The 18329-nt window shown below is 40.5% G+C and overlaps 1 protein-coding gene across 1 annotated transcript in view; it reads left to right on the top strand.

The window, feature by feature from the left end:
* Positions 1–18329, top strand: part of LOC122558798 (host cell factor 1-like) — a 117392-nt gene that overhangs the window by 58883 nt on the left and 40180 nt on the right. The window contains exons 10-15 of the mRNA XM_043707576.2: positions 1916–2113; positions 2932–3159; positions 9881–9982; positions 11181–11400; positions 16022–16158; positions 16879–17026. Coding sequence (XP_043563511.1) covers positions 1916–2113; positions 2932–3159; positions 9881–9982; positions 11181–11400; positions 16022–16158; positions 16879–17026 — 1033 coding nt within the window. The remainder of the gene's footprint in view (positions 1–1915; positions 2114–2931; positions 3160–9880; positions 9983–11180; positions 11401–16021; positions 16159–16878; positions 17027–18329) is intronic.

Genomic DNA, 18329 nt, shown 5'->3' with positions numbered 1-18329 from the left:
GTCTGTTTCCACCAACTTTTTCATGTACTGCATTCACAGCGTGTTTTTCTTTGTATCATTGCTGATCTTTTGCCAATTGCCATCTGGTTTCTGTATCTTCTACTGGAAACTGGTTCTCATTATTTACTCCATGAGATTCATAATCTATTTTTGAACTTCTATCAAATATTCCTTCAACCATTCCTGTTTAAAGAACTGGTTGAATTTTCTGAGGAGGTAACGAGGAGGAATATTGAGGACAGTGTCTTGCCGGGGTTTACATGGATCCTTGTTAGGGTTTGGTACTGGCTTCCTCGTTGTTCCTAATATATATCAATGATTTGACCAATGGAGGGTGCATGATTTTAAAAGGTTTGCAGATAGAAATTCAGCTTTAAAAGTGGGGAAGAAAGACTGTAGATTGCAGGAAAATATTAAAGGACTGGTAAGAAGAGTAGAGAAGTGGCAATTGGAATTATGTAGCAGAAGTATGCACCATCACCAAGGTGCACTGCAGAAATTCACTAAGGCTTTTTAAACAGCACCTTTCAAATCCATGATCACTATGGACTAGAAGAATAAGGGAGGCAAATGCCACTTCCAGGTTTTCCTCCAAGCAACTCACCATCCTTACTCTGAAATATATCAGCATTCCTTCAGTGTCATTAGGTCAAAATCCTACAATGTTCTTCCTAATGGAATTCTATTGCAACAGATCTCATTTTTCCCAATGTTGGGTCACTTGGCCAAAATCTCGAAAGTCCCTTCCGAACAGACTGTACCACATGGTCTGCGGAGATGCCATCACCTCTAGGGAAATTAGGGATGGGCAACATATACTGGCCCATTCAATAACACCAACCTCCACGATTATTTTAATTTTAAAAATTGCAGTAGGGAGGTCACAGAGGAAACTTCCAAGGATGTTGCCAGGAATGGAAATTTTTTGTTAAGACTAGGTAAATCTTGAGGACAGTTTTCTTTTGGGATGACAAAGGATAAGGCACGATTTAATTGATATGTATACAATTCTGAAGACCCAAAAAAAATGGGTAGGAAGGACTCCTTTCCCTTATCAATCAGGTCAATAAACATTTAAAATCAGTGATAGAAGGATTAAAGAGAAAATGAGTTATCTTTTCACCCAGGGAGTGGTGGTGGGGGTCTACCTGAAAAAAGTGGTTGAGACAGAAATGCTAATCAACTTTAAAAGTAACATATTTGTATGCATAGATAATGTGCCTTAACCTAGCTAGAAAATGAGATTGGACTGCATAACTGTTGCTCAGCTGTACAGCTGCTTCTTGAAGTTTGGTGCCCAGCATTGGTGACAATACTCCAGCTGGTTGCTAACCATTGTCTACAGCTTTCTTGCTTTTGTATTATGTGCTCCTACTTATAAATTTAGAGACCTTAAAAATCTTAAAAGCCCAAAAATCCCAAAAAAGCAATCTCAACCAATTCTATCACCTTAAAGACCTGTATAAGTACACCTTCTGATCTCTGTGCCTAAATTCCATTTAAAAAAGTTATACCATTTAGTTTCTATCACCTCTCTTCATCCACCTTGTTGAAATAAATCTATTTGCTCTTTTCTGTTAAATTTCATCCTCCAATTCCATCTCCTGAGTACATTGATAGATCAAGAACTTTATGCATATCCTTTTGTTTGTTTCTGTTTTGTCTCCATACTGATTAGTCTCCACTCTTTAGAGAAAGGAGAAACATGGGAAGTCAGAGGACGCATCCAGGACCTCTACCAATTGAAAGCTTTCTTATAGATTTTTTTGTTTGTCTTTACAAACTTGATTTAGAAGATGTTCTCTCTCCTTCCTATTTACTCATTTTTGTGAAGTTGTTGTAAGTGGAAAGGAGGTTTGATTTTGTGTTGGAGGTTAGCATTACATTCCACTCATTTTAACCATTCTTTTCCCAGGCACTCACTTCCAGCCCACAGATGAGTGGAATGGCAGCTTTAGCTGCAGCAGCTGCTGCTACTCAGAAGATTCCTTCCAGCACGGCAGTTACCTCAGTTGGACTTCATCCTAGCACAACACTGGTGAAAACAATCGCAGTTGCTCCCGGAGTCAGTACCTTGGCAACCACTGTGAAGGTAGCCACTCCATCAGTCATGGTATGTCATTTCAAAAAGCCATTGTGAATAACTTTTTTTTTGTACCTTTTTTATTCTTTGGACAGTTGTGTGAAGTAGGATTTGCAGACTGATTAACAGTGACCGTGGATTCTGTTTCCATGGTCATAGTTGTCTTTATATTGGCCAATAAAGTGTTTATGACACTTAGAAGCAGAGAGGATTTTGAGCTCCCATAAAACAGATAAAAAACAACTGACTAGATATACAGCTGAGCACCACATAAGCTATGCAAATTCAGAAGGCCTGTTGGAGCAGGCAATAGATGCTCACTTTACAGTGATGGCCACTTTCTGAAAATGGGGGAAAAAAAACTAATATTGAAGCATTAACTGCTTGGTCGAGTTTGAGCCAGACACTTATCACACGCTCACTGCATTCCCAGTCTTTTCTCAATATACTGCCGTTTGAAAACTTGGACATGTTACATTAATTTGCTATATTTCTACTGCCATCCCTTACCCCCTCAACAACTTTGCACAACCCAAACTCAGTATTATAGTTTAGTAGATATATCACAGTTCCAGGAGTGAAATGAGTTAAAATAAACTTGACCATCCACCAATCTCTGAACAACCCGGGTAGCAAACATGGGTCTATACTTGCATATTGTTCTGTGTTACGCTGGATTATCCTGACCTGACTGCTTTTTTTTTATCGGGGGGGGGGGGGGTGGGTGGAGGTGGTGTGTTGGGCTGTATTATGGAAATGGTGGTGCCACAGTGTGTTATCAAAAATCCTTTGACCATAATATCTTCATATTACCGTTTATCACACAACTTGATTTGCATGTCTTCCAGGTCAACACACCGGCGACCTCAATGTTGAAGACGGCTGCTGCCCAGTTAGTGACACCGACCCATGCTGCCACTTCCACTGCTTCAGCTAGACCCATCATCACAGTGCACAAATCAGGAACAGTCACTGTGGCTCAGCAGGCACAAGTGGTGACCACTGTAGTAGGTGGGGTCACAAAAACAATTACACTAGTCAAGAGTCCTATCTCCATGGCTGGAGGAAGCACATTGGTAAGGGTGTCAACATTCAATTGTGTTCCTGTTTACTTTAGCAGCTCCAAAATTGATGAGTTCCTGAATGTTCTGTTATGGATAGAAGAATAAGATATTACCTTGTGCTTTCTGAAAGTTTAAATCATGAGCCTTTACTCTCACCTGTTTAAAGGAGTACAATGGGAGGCTTTGAAAGTCCTTTAGAACTAGTCCTTGCATATATGCTGTTGCTGCATATTGAGACTAAGGTTTGGTGCTGTTTAATGCATTTTCTGACCTTGCTGTACATCCAGAAGTCAGGCAGTACTTTATCTTCTGACCTGTGTCATTTTTACATTCTGTATCAACAGTTCCTTGAATCACTATTTCAGGAGGGAAAGAGTCAAGATGGCATTAGGCCTATCAAGTCCATGCTAAGTCTCTGTAGAACAATCCAATCAGTCTCATTTCCCGGTCTATCCCATGAACGCTGCAAGGTTATTTCTCTCAAGTGCCCGTCAAATTTCTTTTTGAAATCATTGTCTCCGCTTCCAGTGACTTCAACGGGAGTGAGTTCCCAGTCTTTACTGTGTACCGCATAAAAAGCTTTCCCTCACATTCTCCATATTTCTTGCCCAAAACCGTAAATCTGTCCATTCAATTCTTTGTAACATCGTTTGATGGGTACAACTTCTTCCTACCTTATCTGAACCTGACCATAAAATTGAACACTTCTATCAAATCACCTATCAATCTCCTTAGCTCCAAGAAAATAACCCAATCTTCTCCAACCTAACCTTGTAAACAAAATACTGCATCACTGGAGCTGGTTGGAAAATTTGCACTCTGTCACCATTCCAATGTGTAGTGATAAGAGCTGGGATACTACTGTACTATTGTTGGTTTTATCTATACCAGTTACTTTTATTACACCCTGCCCAAGCAGCCATTATTACTTATTCAACTTGGTGCGTGTCAGCAGACCATTTCATAGTATGGGAAAAGACTGACCCTCTCCCTCTCTGAACTTATCCTGCAATCAAAAGTAGTGACCGAGGTTTCTTTAACCTGTTCAAGGGATGTTCGAGTGAATTTTAATAGGAAAATATTCCTGAATATATCTCCAATTAGCTGCCCCCTAAGGAAGTCACTTTCATCTCTGGATACAAAATTCATGTGAGAAATGAGATTCTATGCAAAGGGTGATGATCTCCAAAAATGTATTACTACAGGGCAAGTCCTTTTAAAATGGCAAATTTCAAAATCAGACTTTTGAACAGCCATCAAGTCATACAGCACAGAAACAGACCCTTAGGTCCAACTCCTCCACTGATCAAGTTTTCCAAACTAAACTAGTCCCACTTGTCTGCATCCCTCTAAACTTTCCTATTCCTACATCTGTCCAAATATCTTTTAAACGTTGTAACTGTATCTGCATCTACCACTTCCTCTAGCAGTTCATTCCACATATGTACCATCTTCTTTGTAAGAAGGTTGTCTCTCAGGCCCCTTTCAAATTTCTCTTCTCTTCTCTTCTCTCCCCTTAAAAATATGCCCCTAACTTTGCACTCCCCTACCCTAGGGAAGGATTCCCTAGGGTATCCTATTCACCTTATCTGTGCTCCTCACAGAGTCATAGACATGTACAGCACAGAAACAGACACTTCGGTATAAACCTCTAGAATCACCTATCCCATGCTCCAGTGCAAAAATGTCCCATTCTATCCATCCTCTCCTTTTAATTCAAGCCAGTCTCCTCAACCTTAAATCTTTTCTGAACCATTTTGTGTTCCTTTAAAGTGTTTTTTTTTGTAATCTTCAGAATTATTGTCAAATCTTTCAATACATTTCCCGAGTCCCAGAATTGTTGTGGTATCGTTTGGTGCATCATGTCTGTATCATTTATATTCTTGTAAACCTCCTCTCCAATGCATTCCCCTCCTTCCTGTAGTGTAACATCCAGAACTATACATAATACTCTACAGAAACTGAAAATGGCACAGGAGTAGGCCATTTGGGATTTTTGAGTCTGCCCCACCATTTTAATATGACCATGGTTGATTGACTTAATCGGTACCGTGTTTGGCTTTTGCCTCAAACCCTTTGATCCTTTTAGCTCTAAGTAGTACATCTATCTCCTCCTTGAAAACATTCAACATTGATCTCAATTGTGGCAGACAGTTACCTAGGCTCACCACACTTTTGGTGAAGATGTCTTTCCTTATCTCTGTCCTAAATGGCCAACCCGTATCCTTAAGCTGTGATCCCTGGTTTTGGATTCCTCAGTGATTAAGAACTTTCGTTTATCCAGTCTAACCATGTTAGAATTTTATAGTTTGTATGAGACCCTCCCCAACATTCCTTTAAATGCCTGTGAATATAGAATCATAGAAGAATTATAGAACCTAACGATTCTAATCCCATTTTCCAGCACTTGGCCCATAGCCTTGTACACTGTGGCATCACAAGATCATATCTAAATACTACTTAAATGTTTGAGACTTCCGGTGTCTACTACCCCTGCAGGTTACTGAGTTCCAGATTCCCAACATCAACTTAGTTGGAGAGATTTTCCTATAAAATGGCAGGTGCTGCAAATGTTCAATACATTTTACATTACATTACATTACAGTGTGGAAACAGGCCCTTCGGCCCAACAAGTCCACACCGCCCCGCCGAAGCGAACCCGGCAATACCCCTACATTTACCCCTTACCTAACACTACAGGCAATTTAGTACGGCCAATTCACCTGACCCTGCACATCTTTGGACTGTGGGAGGAAACCGGAGCACCCGGAGGAAACCCACGCAGACATGGGGAGAACGTGCAAACTCCACACATTCAGTCGCCTGAGGCGGGAAGTGAACCCGGGTCTCTGGCGCTGTGAGGCAACAGTGCGAACCACTGTGCCACCGTGCCGCCCACTTTTTTCTAAAATTCCTTTTCTTGCGAACCACTGCCAATCTTATGTTACCAGTGCCCCTGCATGCTGATATCACCCGTGATTACTGTACTTTCCCTTTTCTACACATCTTTTCTATCTCCTGGTGTATCTTGTGCCCCAGCTCTTGACTACCCTTTGGAGCCCTGTACAAGACTTCAACTGTGGTTGTCTTACCTTTGTGGTTCCTCAATTCTATCCAGGCTGATTCTACACCATCTGACATCTGGTAGCCTCTGTGCCAACAGCAACAAAATCAATACTTCATGTCAATATCTTTTCTTTCTTTTTACTGTGTAGAGAGAGTTGAACTGATTATTTGCTTATTCATTCATGAAATATGGGAACTGCTGGCGAGCCCAACATTTATTGCCCTTCTGTAAATAGCCTTGAGAAGGTGGTGGTAAACTCGAAACATTGCAGTCCATATGGTGAATACACTTGGTGCTTTTAGAGAGCGAGTTCCAGGATTTTGACTGCAATGTCAAAGCCAGTGCTGAAGATCAATTTTTTTCACTTTTGTTTTAATTTGCTTTCATGGGATGAGTGTGTCACTGGCAAGACCATCATTTGTTGCCCATCCCGAGTTGCTCTTGAACCAAGTGCCCTGCCACGTCAATTGAGAGAGCAATTTAAGAGTGGTGTACAGCAAGGATCTGATTTGGGTCCACCACTGTTTGTCATTTTTATAAATGGCCCAGATGAGGGCATAGAAAGATGGGTTACTAAATTTGCAGATGACACTAAAGTCAGTGGGGTTGTGGAAAGTGCTGAAGGATGTTGCAAGTTACAGAGGGACATAGATAAGCTGCAGGGCTGGGCTGGGCTGGGCTGGGCTGAGCTGAGAGGTGGCAAATGGAGTTTAATGCAGAAAAGGCTGAGGTGATTCATCTTGGAAGGAGCAACAGGAATGCAGAGTACTGGGCTAATGGTAAGATTCTCGGTAGTGTAGATGAGCAGAGAGATCTCTGTGTCCGTGTACACAGATCCCTGAATGTTGCTAGGATTGTTAAGGCGTCCGGTGTGTTAGCTTTTATTAGTAGAAGGATTGGGTTTAGGGGCCACAAAGTCATGCTGCAGCTGTACAAAACTCTGGTGCGGTCACATTTGGAGTATAGCTTACAGATCTGGTCACCGCATTCTAGAACGAAGCCTTGGAAAGGGTTCAGAGGAGATTTACTCGGATGTTGCCTAGTATGGAGGAAAGGGCTGAGTGACTTGAGGCTGTCTTCGTTACAAAGAAGAAGGTTGAGAGGTGACTTAATTGAGACATAAGATAATCAGAGGGTTAGATAGGGTGGACAGCGAGAGCTTTTTTCCTCAGATGGTGATGGCTAGCACGAGGGGAGCTTTAAACTGAGGGGTAATAGATATAGGACAGATGTCAGAGATAGTTTCTTTACTCAGAGTAGTAGTAGGGGTATGGAATGCCCTGCCTGCAACAGTAGTAGACTCGCCAACTTTAAGGGCATTTAAATGGTCATTGGATAAACATATGGATGAAAATAGAATAGTGTAGGTTAGATGGGCTTCAGATTAGTTCCACAGGTTGGCGCAACATCGAAGGCCAAAGGACCTATACTGCACTGTAATGTTTTATGTTCTGTGTTCGAGGGAAGGAGGAAGCTTGCTTAAGTTTGAGGAAGCAAGGATCAGACAGGCCTCCAGAGAGTTACAAGGTCGCCAGGAAGGAACTAGTAAATGGACTTGGGAGAGCTAGAAGTGGGCATGAAGAAATCTTGGAGGGTAGGATTAAGGAAAACTCCAAGGCATTCTACACTTATGTGAGGAACAAGAAGTTGTCCAGAATGAAGGTAGGGCTGATCAAGGATAGTGGAGGGAACTTGCGCCTCTAGTCAGAAGAGGTTGGGGAGGTCCTTAATGAAAACTTTGCTTCAGTATTCACTCGTGCGAGAGACCTTGTCGTTTGTGAGAACAGTATGAAACAGGCTGATGTTAAGAAAGAGCATGTGCTGAACATTTTGAAGAACATGAGAATAGAGAAGTCACCTGGACCAGACCAGGTATACCCAAGGTCACTACAGAAAGCGAGGGAAGAGATTGCTGCACCTTTGGCAATGATCTTTAGTGTCCTCACTGTACACTGGAGTAGTACCAGATGATTGGAGGGTGGCAAATATTATTCCCTTGTTCAATCCTCAGAATTACAGGCCAGTCAGTCTTGTGTTGGTGTTGGGCAAATTATTGGAGAGGATTCTGAGAGACAGGATTTATGATTATTTGGAAAAGCATAGTTTGATTAGAGATAGTCAGCATGACCTTGTGAGGGGCAGATCATGCCTCACAAGTTTTACAGAATTCTTTGAGGATGTGACAAAACACATTGAGGGTAGAGCAGTGGATGTGGTGTATGTGGATTTTAGCAAGGCACTTGATAAGGTTCCCCATGGTAGGCTCATTCAGAAAGTGAGGAGGCATGGGGTATAGAGAAATATGGCTGTGTGTTTACAGAATTGGCTGGCCCATAGAAGACAGAGGGTGGTATTTGATGGAAAGTATTCAGCTTGGAGCTCGGTGACCAATGGTGTTCTGCAGAGATTTGTTCTGGAATGTCTGCTCTTTGTGATTTTTATAAATGACTTGGATGAGGAAGTGAAAGGTTGGGTTAGTAAGTTTGCCAATGACACGAAGGTTATTGGAATGGTGGATATGCAACAAGACATTGACAGGATGCAGAGCTGGCCTGAGAAATGGCAGGTGGAGTTCAACCTGGAAAAATGTGAAGTGATTCACTTTGGAAGGTCGAATTTGAATGCATATTACAAGGTTAAACGCAGCATTCTTGGCAGTATGGAGGAACAGAGGACATCTTTGGGTGCAGGTCCATAGATCCCTCAAAGTTGCCACCCAAGCTGACAGGGTTATTCAGAAGGCATATGGTGTGTTGGCTTTCATTAGCTGGGGGGTTGAGTTTAAAAGCCGCAAGGTTATGCTACAGCTCTGTAAATCCCTGGCTAGACCACACTTTGAATATTGTGTTCAGTTCTAGTCACCTGATTATAGAAAGGATATGGAAACTTTGGAAAGGGTGCAGAGGAGATTTACCGGAATGCTGCCTGGACTGGAGGACATGTCTTTTGAAGAAAGGTTGAGGGAGGTAAGGCTCTTCTCAGCATGAACCGAGTAGAAGACCAGGAAAGTTTCACGTTTGCTTCCCAGATTAAATTTGTCATTGGTGACATTATGGTAGAGGTTGTCATGTGGTCAGCTAAATTCATAAAATATCCAGGATTCCTGCTTCTAACTCATTGTGCAATGCAAGAGGAGCAATTAGTTGACTTCACTATGATGCAGTTGACCATAGAATAACTTGTTGGCACTGACTTTTCTTTGATTAGTGAACTGTTATTATTTGGGTATAGTGCCAGTGACATTTTAATCCAATAAGATTTTCTGCTACCAGGAGAAATGGGAGTCAGGGAGCAAATGCAAACATTGTGCTGCACAAATTTAGGAAACAAAATACATTGCTTTTTAACTTGGTGACCTGGTAGTGTACATGTGACTGTACAACAATAGTCCGAGAATTGAGTCGCAGAATTTATGCTGAGAAATATTTAACACGTGAGTATTTAGACAAAATTTCACTAAGGTAAAATTATTTATCTAGTTTGTGGTGGCTTAACATGGGGAAGGTCAGGTAAAGTCTGCATTGGTAATTATAAAGGAAAGTAACGCAAAAATGAAAAGCACTGGAGGTGAGACTTGGTATTTATTACAATTAAATGTCTTTTGGGTGGTTGATGTAATGATTTCCCCAGTATTTTACTAATGTTGCAGTTTTCCTCGTATCCTAGATTTCCAATCTGGGAAAAGTGCTCACCCTGCAGGCTAAACCAGGGCAACAAGCCACCATCTCAAACCCAGGCTCCACTGGGCCACTTACACAGATCTTCCAGGTTAGCATTTCGTGACGTTGCTAATGTGTTCTATAGGTTAACATTATGCTTTTTAAAATCACCGTTACTGGAAAACATTATTTATAATAGAGGTAGAAGCTGTGGCAACTTGAGTGAAACAAGCAACAGGTTTGATAGATCATCTGGTCTTTTCCTTGCCATCAATTTTGTGTGGTTGCGTATCGTGAAAGTGCACTAAAATAAGTGGATTTGCATATCCCTTGAATGGGATTGAATAATTACAACTCGCAACTCTTAAGGTATCAAACGTCTTTCATTTGTGGGCCTTTTCCATGAGCCTTGGGTGTCACAGAATCCATGCATTCCCTTGGCCTCCCAGCCATCCCCATTTCTCTTCACTGAGATTTATAGACCAATTGGATGTGACATTGGCAAGCAGCTGTTATGCCAGCCGTGTCCACCCACGCTTCGAGAGCTAATCCATTTCTGTTTGTTTCAGAAAGAAACTTGCCTTGCTTCCAAGAAAATCCATTTGTTTCAAAACAACAGTTCAATTAATACGAACACTGAGCCAATTCAGTGATGAGAAATTGAATGTCTTATGACTTGCATGAGATTCCTGAAAGGACTGTGTAAATCCTACTTTCAAATATGCTGCTATAGACCTATCCAGATTATTCTCAAGTTACACATCAAGTGTAAAGCTTGTATATACAAAGAACAAAGGAAATTTACAACCCAGGAACAGGCCCTTCGGCCCTTCAAGCCTGGGCCGATCCAAATCACTGTCTAAACCTACTGCCCAATTCATAAATACCTGTATCCCTCTGCTCCCCACCTCCTCCTGCATCTCTTCAGACGCTCCTTGAATGAATCTACCATGCCTGCCTCTACTACCTCTGCTGGCAACATGTTCCAGCACCTACCACCCTGTGTAAAGTAATAGAACCTAAATAATGCCCAGCATGTTTGCTGAAATGCATGTGTTACAAACAAACAAATTTTATGGTGTTTTGGCTGACTGCAAAAAAAAGTTTTGTCAGAAGTTAACTATTACAGCTGTTCTCTCAATCCTGTTTCATGTATTAGTGGAGATTTTACTTTAAAACTTAAATAAGATTCCTTTTCACACATTGTCAGGCTTCTGTGAGAGGAGTGTTTGTCCAGATTGCAAATGATATTGAGGAATTCGATTTGTTCTGCAATATAGCTAATAGGTTTTTTTTTAATTCATCAGACCAAAGGTCAACTGCCTCCAGGAGCTACCATTTTGAAACTTGTTACTTCAGCAGATGGGAAGCCTGCCACCATCATCACCACCTCACAGGCTGGGAATGTGGGCCTTAAGCAGACATTCGTCAGCCTCAGCAATGTGTCACCTGCTTCTTCGAAACCAGCGACCACCATTCTCAAAACCATCCCTATGTCTGCACTTATTTCACAGTCCGGAACTACGGGTATAGACCAGAGAAAAGCATTGATCTGTCTAATATAGCTAAGTATTGGGTGATGCATTTGAACGGAGGAATGAGGAGGCAACTTGCTGCTTGGAAAGCAGGTGTCTAAATGAGCAACAGAAGAAAAGCGATTCAGGGAAACTGATGCACAAATCATTGAAATAGCAACACAGTTTAATGAGGCCATACAAATGCACCAAAGCACGGGTATTAATTTCTATGGGACTATAATTGAGAAGCAGTGAATTGTTGTTGGGATTGTATAGAGTTTTGGTTAGACTGCACTTAAAATACTTCGTGGTTTTGGTCTGTATAATTATAAAAATGATGATTGTATTGGAGTATATGCCAGTTCTGAGGGTTTAACTTTTGGAACAGATTCAACCTTTCAGATTTCTTATTTTCTGCTGTAGAAAATTGAAGATTGATGGGTGACCTGTTGGTGGCTTTTAAAATGCTTAAAGGGTTAAATAGGCTAGACGTAAAAATGCACAGCTGATGAGCACACAGTTTGTAATATGAAAATATAAATGTTTGCCCCTCTAAATATTGGAAATGGCACTCATAAGCATGTATGTGTGCAAACCAGGTGAAAGGACAAAAATTATTCCTTTCTGCAAAGATTGACTAAAAAGCACTTTGGCCAATAATCTTTGATTCTTGAGGACAAAATGCATAAGGTTTTAAATGCTCAGATGGCTGTCATTCTGTTCCACAAAGACAAATGTTGACATCATAAGAGATGTAAAAACAATGACTGCAGATGCTGGAAACCAGATTCTGGATCAGTGGTGCTGGAAGAGCACAGCAATTCAGGCAGCATCCGACGAGCAGCAAAATCAACGTTTCGGGCAAAAGCCCTTCATCAGGAATAAAGGCAGAGAGCCTGAAGCGTGGAGAGATAAGCTAGAGGAGGGTGGGGGTGGGGAGAAAGTAGCATAGAGTCTCGGATGCTGCCTGAATTGCTGTGCTCTTCCAGCACCACTGATCCAGAATCATAAGAGATGTAACTACTAGGAAATGCCTGGCTTAAAAAGGTGTTCCAATGCCTGTCGTTCACCTTTTCTAAAAGAAAACTGTATATCCTTGGTCCTTAAACTCATGTTCACAAAAGTGATTAAATATGAAGTTTCATAGCACCGAGACCTTTTCTTTGGGGTGTGAATATGTAGGCATTATAGGAAATGAAATGCCATTGGTAGCAATAGAAACCAAACATTTCCAAAATCATCAATTTCAAATTCAGCTTTAGGCCTGGGAACTCTATCAAAGCTTACTTTCTCTGTTCTTGACAGCACTTGCTTTGCTCCAAGTCAGTTACCTGTGCTTTTGCAAACTTGATTTTTGCAAGATTTATCACCAAATTGGCTGGTTGTAACTTTCTAAATAGAGTTTCTAATTGATTCAAGTGGCTATTGTAACAGTCAGAGCACCAGTATATCATGAAGGTAAACAATGCAGTTAGGAACACATACTACTATTTGAATCATTAACCTCTAGAAAGTGGCTGTGATTTTTTTTTAAGCCTGGGTGGCATCATTCAACATTGGAAAAGACTATTTGGTGTGACAAGGGTTAATATCTCCTTAGCTTGTGTTAAAGTCATACATTGGTAAGAAATATGGCATACCAGCTTTATTAATACAGTCTTTCAAGCATGGAATTGGATTGCAAATTGTCTTTATCACTATGTTGACCTTTTTGTAGTTAGTGCAACTAGATTCTGCATATCTGGTATTAGGCACACACTCGTCTGGGGAACTCCAGCTTCTTTGACTGGGTTCAGTTAGGTGATTTTCTAACATGTATTGGATTTCTACTATGTTTCTGTAGACCCAAACAGCAAGGATACTATTTTATAGGAGACAATTCCTCTATATCCATTTAATATATGGCTAAAGCTGTAGGAATCCTGGCAGACTCCTTTTTAAATTTGACTTATTACCAGCTAGTTTACTGAGCTCCAATAAAAAGTGTTTTCTTGCTTGCTTTACAACCAGATCATAAAATGCAAGTACCCTTGTTAGGTGTATTTGTTCTGTTCAGCTAAGTATGAGAGCATAGTATCTAATGTTCTGATTAGTCCAATGTTAGCTTACTGGACAGTAATGTTTAGTTTATAAATTATTCCGATTTCTTCCTCTCATTTTCGCTCTGCCTTTCACCCACAATTGTCCTAACTACCTGACACGTGTGTGTATCCTCCTCCCTGGTAATGGTACTATTTCAACATATTCAACAGACTGCTCTTTCTGGCGATCTGAAGTACAAGTTGAATAATTTGCTTAACTAATGATCTTGACTGCCTTATGTGAACCATTAAATTGTGCTTTCAATGGTTTACCTTGTATCCTCTGCTTCATGATTGTGAAGCTTTAAAGGTTTCCTGAGCCACTTTATAGGCTTCCACAAGCTGTTCTCCGAATGGAAGATTTGTTCTTCGGTACGAAGACCTTTGTTTGATTAGTTTGAGGATCATCTTGTCTCTTATCCATGAACTAATTCAAAGGGCCACTGATAGATTGATTAGGTGACTTTCAAGTAGGAAACAAAGAAATTTCCAGTCCTTTATCCCAATCACAGTGCTATTCATAATAGTATACTCTGATCATTGCTTTTAGGATTTGATGGTACCACTCTAAGGCTGTTTGTACCTGTGAATGGTGTGTTGAAAACTTTTAACTGTTTTGTGCCCAGATTAGGCTCATCAACTTTTGAAAAGGTTTAAACATAAAATTGGAACCTTGATCCGACTGGATGTCTGTCGATAATCAATACTGCACAAAGAACTGGGAGGTTTTGTTACCATTCCCTTAACGATAATTGTTGTCAAGGGAATGGTCTCTTGGAACTGACTAGCCGTATCCATAATAGCAAAGAATACAGGTGGTGTGTGTTTTTGGCAAAGGCCCTGCACTTGAACGGTCATATCAAACTTGAAAATGTAATTCTCTTTGTCTCTCCACAGATGCTGCCACACTTGCTGAGATTGTCCAGTATTATCTGTCTTTTGTTTGATAATTAGAGATGCCTGTTTGATTGTAGGTTGTGGTTTTTCCACCATCTGTCACATATGGCACATTTAACAAAACTGCACCATCTTCCAGTGAAGACCTGACTAATTAAAATTTTGATTTGTATTTACTTGGGTCTTCTGAAAAAGTCTTTTGACATGCTTTGCCATAGAAATTTCATGGGCTATCCTTAACATTTCTTGACTATTTGGCCAGAACTATTTTCTAATGAATGACCACCCACTATGCGTCCTCAAGGTGCAAGTGTAGGATAGCACTGGGGAATGTGAATTCTGCCCCTACTTCTGCCTTGCACCACACTGGACCCATATTAAGGTTAATTCTCAAGAAGCAGGTAAACAGCCGAGAAGTTTTTTGTTCTTTGAGCCGGCTTCTCCCCAACTAGTTTGATCAATATCCAAAGCAGAAGTTGGAAACTGATAATTGTGGATATTTTCTAACCCACCTGCTCAGAACTATTATTCTACATCTTTGGAGCAGGTGGAACTTGAATCCAGGTCTCCTGATTCATAGATATGAACATGAGGTGGGAACAAGCTAAGCAGCAGGTCTGTCATGAGTGTCAGTTGTTTGGTGAAAGGTGAGCAAGTGAGCTCTGAGTTTCTTTCGAGTATGATCCCATGTTGGTGCTGCATTCAGTCCAGATAGACTGTTATGTTTCAACTGTATCCAATAAGAGCTTTGAATAAGATTTCACCTCATGATTTTTAACTTGAGAGGCATATGCTACTGATTTGTACCATCTTGGTGTTTTAATCATCAAAAATATGTTTACCCCCTCCTAGGTGGGACAGCCCTTGAAAGTATCTGAGGCAGTACTTGGTTACAGGTACTTAGGTTGCCAAATAATGTTGCCTGCCAAAGCTGTGAGCTGAATGATGGCAGGTTTGATGGAGTATAAGGATTTATGCCTAACCCCCATTTTAGCACCTTCAGAAAAAGGAAGTCAGTTCTGTCTAGGAAATAGTGCCACAACAAGGAAGGTGACATCATTTGGCCACATTGGGAAGAGGAAAATTTTTAAAAGATAACTATGCCAGCCTTGTTCTGTTTATTGCTTTCAAGGACTGGAGGACAAGAATTTGGGACAGTTCCGCTATGAAGTTATTGTATGGGTTAACATAACTAAATATTTTTCCCTCAATTCGATAGATGAATGTTCAAATAGTTATTCCTCAAGCAATGTCACTAAATCAGATTATCTGGTAATTAGTTAGTTTTGGGTTTTGTAGGTTCTTGCTAAATATAAAATAGCTACTACTTTCCCTACACAGCAACAAGTGACTACACTTTAAAGCAAAAACAGAAATTATTGGAGAAAGTCAGCAGGTCCGACAGCATCTATGGACAGAAAGTAGAGGTGGCGTTTCTAGTCCAGTGTCCCTTCTTTATTTCACCCTTTGTTCTGAAGAAGGGTCACTGGGCTGTAAACATTAACTCTGCTTTTAACTCTTCAGCAATTTCTGTCGTCTTCATCTATAGGTTAACCTAGACAAATAGAATTGCCATGTAATGTACTAAGAATTCATGCCTGAGTGTGGTGAGTGATTTTAATTTCACTATATTTTCTGCGCTTTCTATTTCAGGTGTCACAGGAAGTCCTGGTATGAAATCCCCAATTACCATCATCACTACAAAAGTAATGACCTCCGGAACTGGAACACCAACAAAATTCATCACTGCTGTACCCAAACTGCAGACAGGGCAACAGGGACTTACCCAGGTTGGTACAGGATATAGACTGCTGTGAATCTTTTTCTGATTTAAAATTCTTTCCTTGCCCATTTTCTCAAAAGGAAAAATAATATGGATAACAATCTCAAACACCATGGATTAGGTAGTTTTAAATGTTCAGTGCACAAGACTTGCTTTTTTTTCCTTTGCAAAGAAACCCAACTGCACAGGAAGGCTGTAGTATAGAACTTGGCCTAGATTGTGGAATATTCTAATTACTGGAGAGAGCTTGGATAAATTCTTCGTAAGAAATTGCGAGTGTGGAGGTAACATGGCAGGGTGCGAGAAGCAAAGTCTTGAACATTGTAGTATATGCAGTGTTGGGAAATGGAGATGTTGATGAGAGATGAATGGGTAAGAAAGTTTTCTGAGTCATCCATCAATTCAAAGATTGGAAGTTATTTCTGATGTTTGCCTTGATGATCAGCTTTGATGTGTTTTCTTCTTTATAAGTCCCAACAGAAACCATGCATTTAACACATTTGCCAAGAAAATGTCTCGCTTTCTTTTCTGCATGTAGATATTAGTACTAAATGACTCCTTCAGAGCAGGTATCTTGATGCCAAAACTGCTGACATTCCTGGAAAATAGGATTGAGTCAAAAAAGGCTTCATCTTATTATTTTGATGATTTTTAGCATTGATTAGTATATGCTTTTGCCTGCTTGTGTAATTTAAATGCCTTTCCCTTCTCCTGACTTCCCCCCTAGGTGTTGCTGAAAGGTGCTGCAGGACAGCCTGGCACTATCCTGCGAACATTATCTGGGACACCAGTTACTGGAGTCAGACTGATCACTCCAGTAACTGTATCTGCCGCCAAACCAGCACTTACAACTTTGGTAGTGAAAGGGACCACAGGTATGACCAACACCATGTATTGATAGCTTTTGTTAAGCAGTCTGCTAACACCATATAACGTATTTATGCCTTCTTTCTTAAATGTTTTGCAACATTCGTTATGTTTGGAGTAAAAGGCACAAAGCAGCGTTGGTTGTGGGTTGGGCAAATTGACCAAAGATGTGGTCAAAAAGATATATTTTAATCCACTTCCAAGGAAGTGAATAACAGAACAAAGGCTTTTAAGGAGACCATTGTGAAGTGGGCCCAGCTGGCTCTGGATTGAACAGAAGGAAGAACTGAGTGGATGCCACAGTTGGAGAATAAGATGGTGCATTCATATTTTAAAACTGGCAGAAATTACAAAGAAAGGGAGGAATGACGTTTTGTAAGGAATTGTGGAAGAATGTAAGGATTGTAAACATTGTCCCAAATTTTGCCATTGTACAATAACAAATGAGATGATCATTCAGTTTATGCTTGTAATTAGAAGATTAGCAAAGTATTGAATAGATTATGTTTAACGTTAGGGCCTGGATGAGGGCATCATTAGAAGTGAATGTATCCTTTCTTGACGTCTTGACTGAGAGGACAGTGGTACAGATATGCTCCCTACGCTGGTGTGGAAGCATGTGGAATCAAGGGATCAATACCACAGATAAATGGCAGTGGAGCATGCAAAATGATTAAATCCCACAATGGCTATGGGGAACAAGGATGAATGAGGTACCACAGTGATACTGAAAGAAGGCATGTATGACCTTGAGAAGAGCAGTCCTACAACGGAACTGAAAAGAACAGGAAGAATTTTTTAAAAGTTATGGTATTAGGTATGGATGACACAGTTTGGTGGCAAATTGTTCAGCATCTGAAAGGGGCAGAAAGTTGACCATTGGTTGATTTATAGAAAAGAACAAAGTGGTCAAAAAAACCTTTTTTAATAGGGTGAATGGATTCTGAGCAAAGGAAATCATTACCTGCCCCCAGGTGTTGAACTGAAAATTATGTAATGAAGTGTTGGGATATGAGAAAATTGATGAGTGCACCTTGTTGAAAATTTGAATTAAAATAATTTTGGGGAACTGACATTGGGGAGAGAAGCACAATAAGTCCAGTGTGATTTGTTTTTCCAAAGCTGAAGAAAATCCATTAGTTCTGTTGACTTAAATTTGCAGGTGTGGAAGGCTTAGTACATTTCATTCGATCAAAAGAGATGGTTTATAATGGTGAGAATATGTGTGGGTTGTTCTTTTCTGTCCACATTATCCCAGAGTAGTAGGGAAGATTTGACCATGTTTATGTAGAATCATAGTGGTACAGCATG

This window comes from Chiloscyllium plagiosum, unplaced genomic scaffold (assembly GCF_037043375.1).
Source record: "Chiloscyllium plagiosum isolate Xiang-an unplaced genomic scaffold, Cpla_swu_hap1 HiC_scaffold_14, whole genome shotgun sequence".
Lineage (NCBI taxonomy): Eukaryota > Metazoa > Chordata > Chondrichthyes > Orectolobiformes > Hemiscylliidae > Chiloscyllium > Chiloscyllium plagiosum.
Note: the sequence above shows the minus strand (reverse complement) of the source record. Positions and strands in the feature narration are given on the sequence as shown.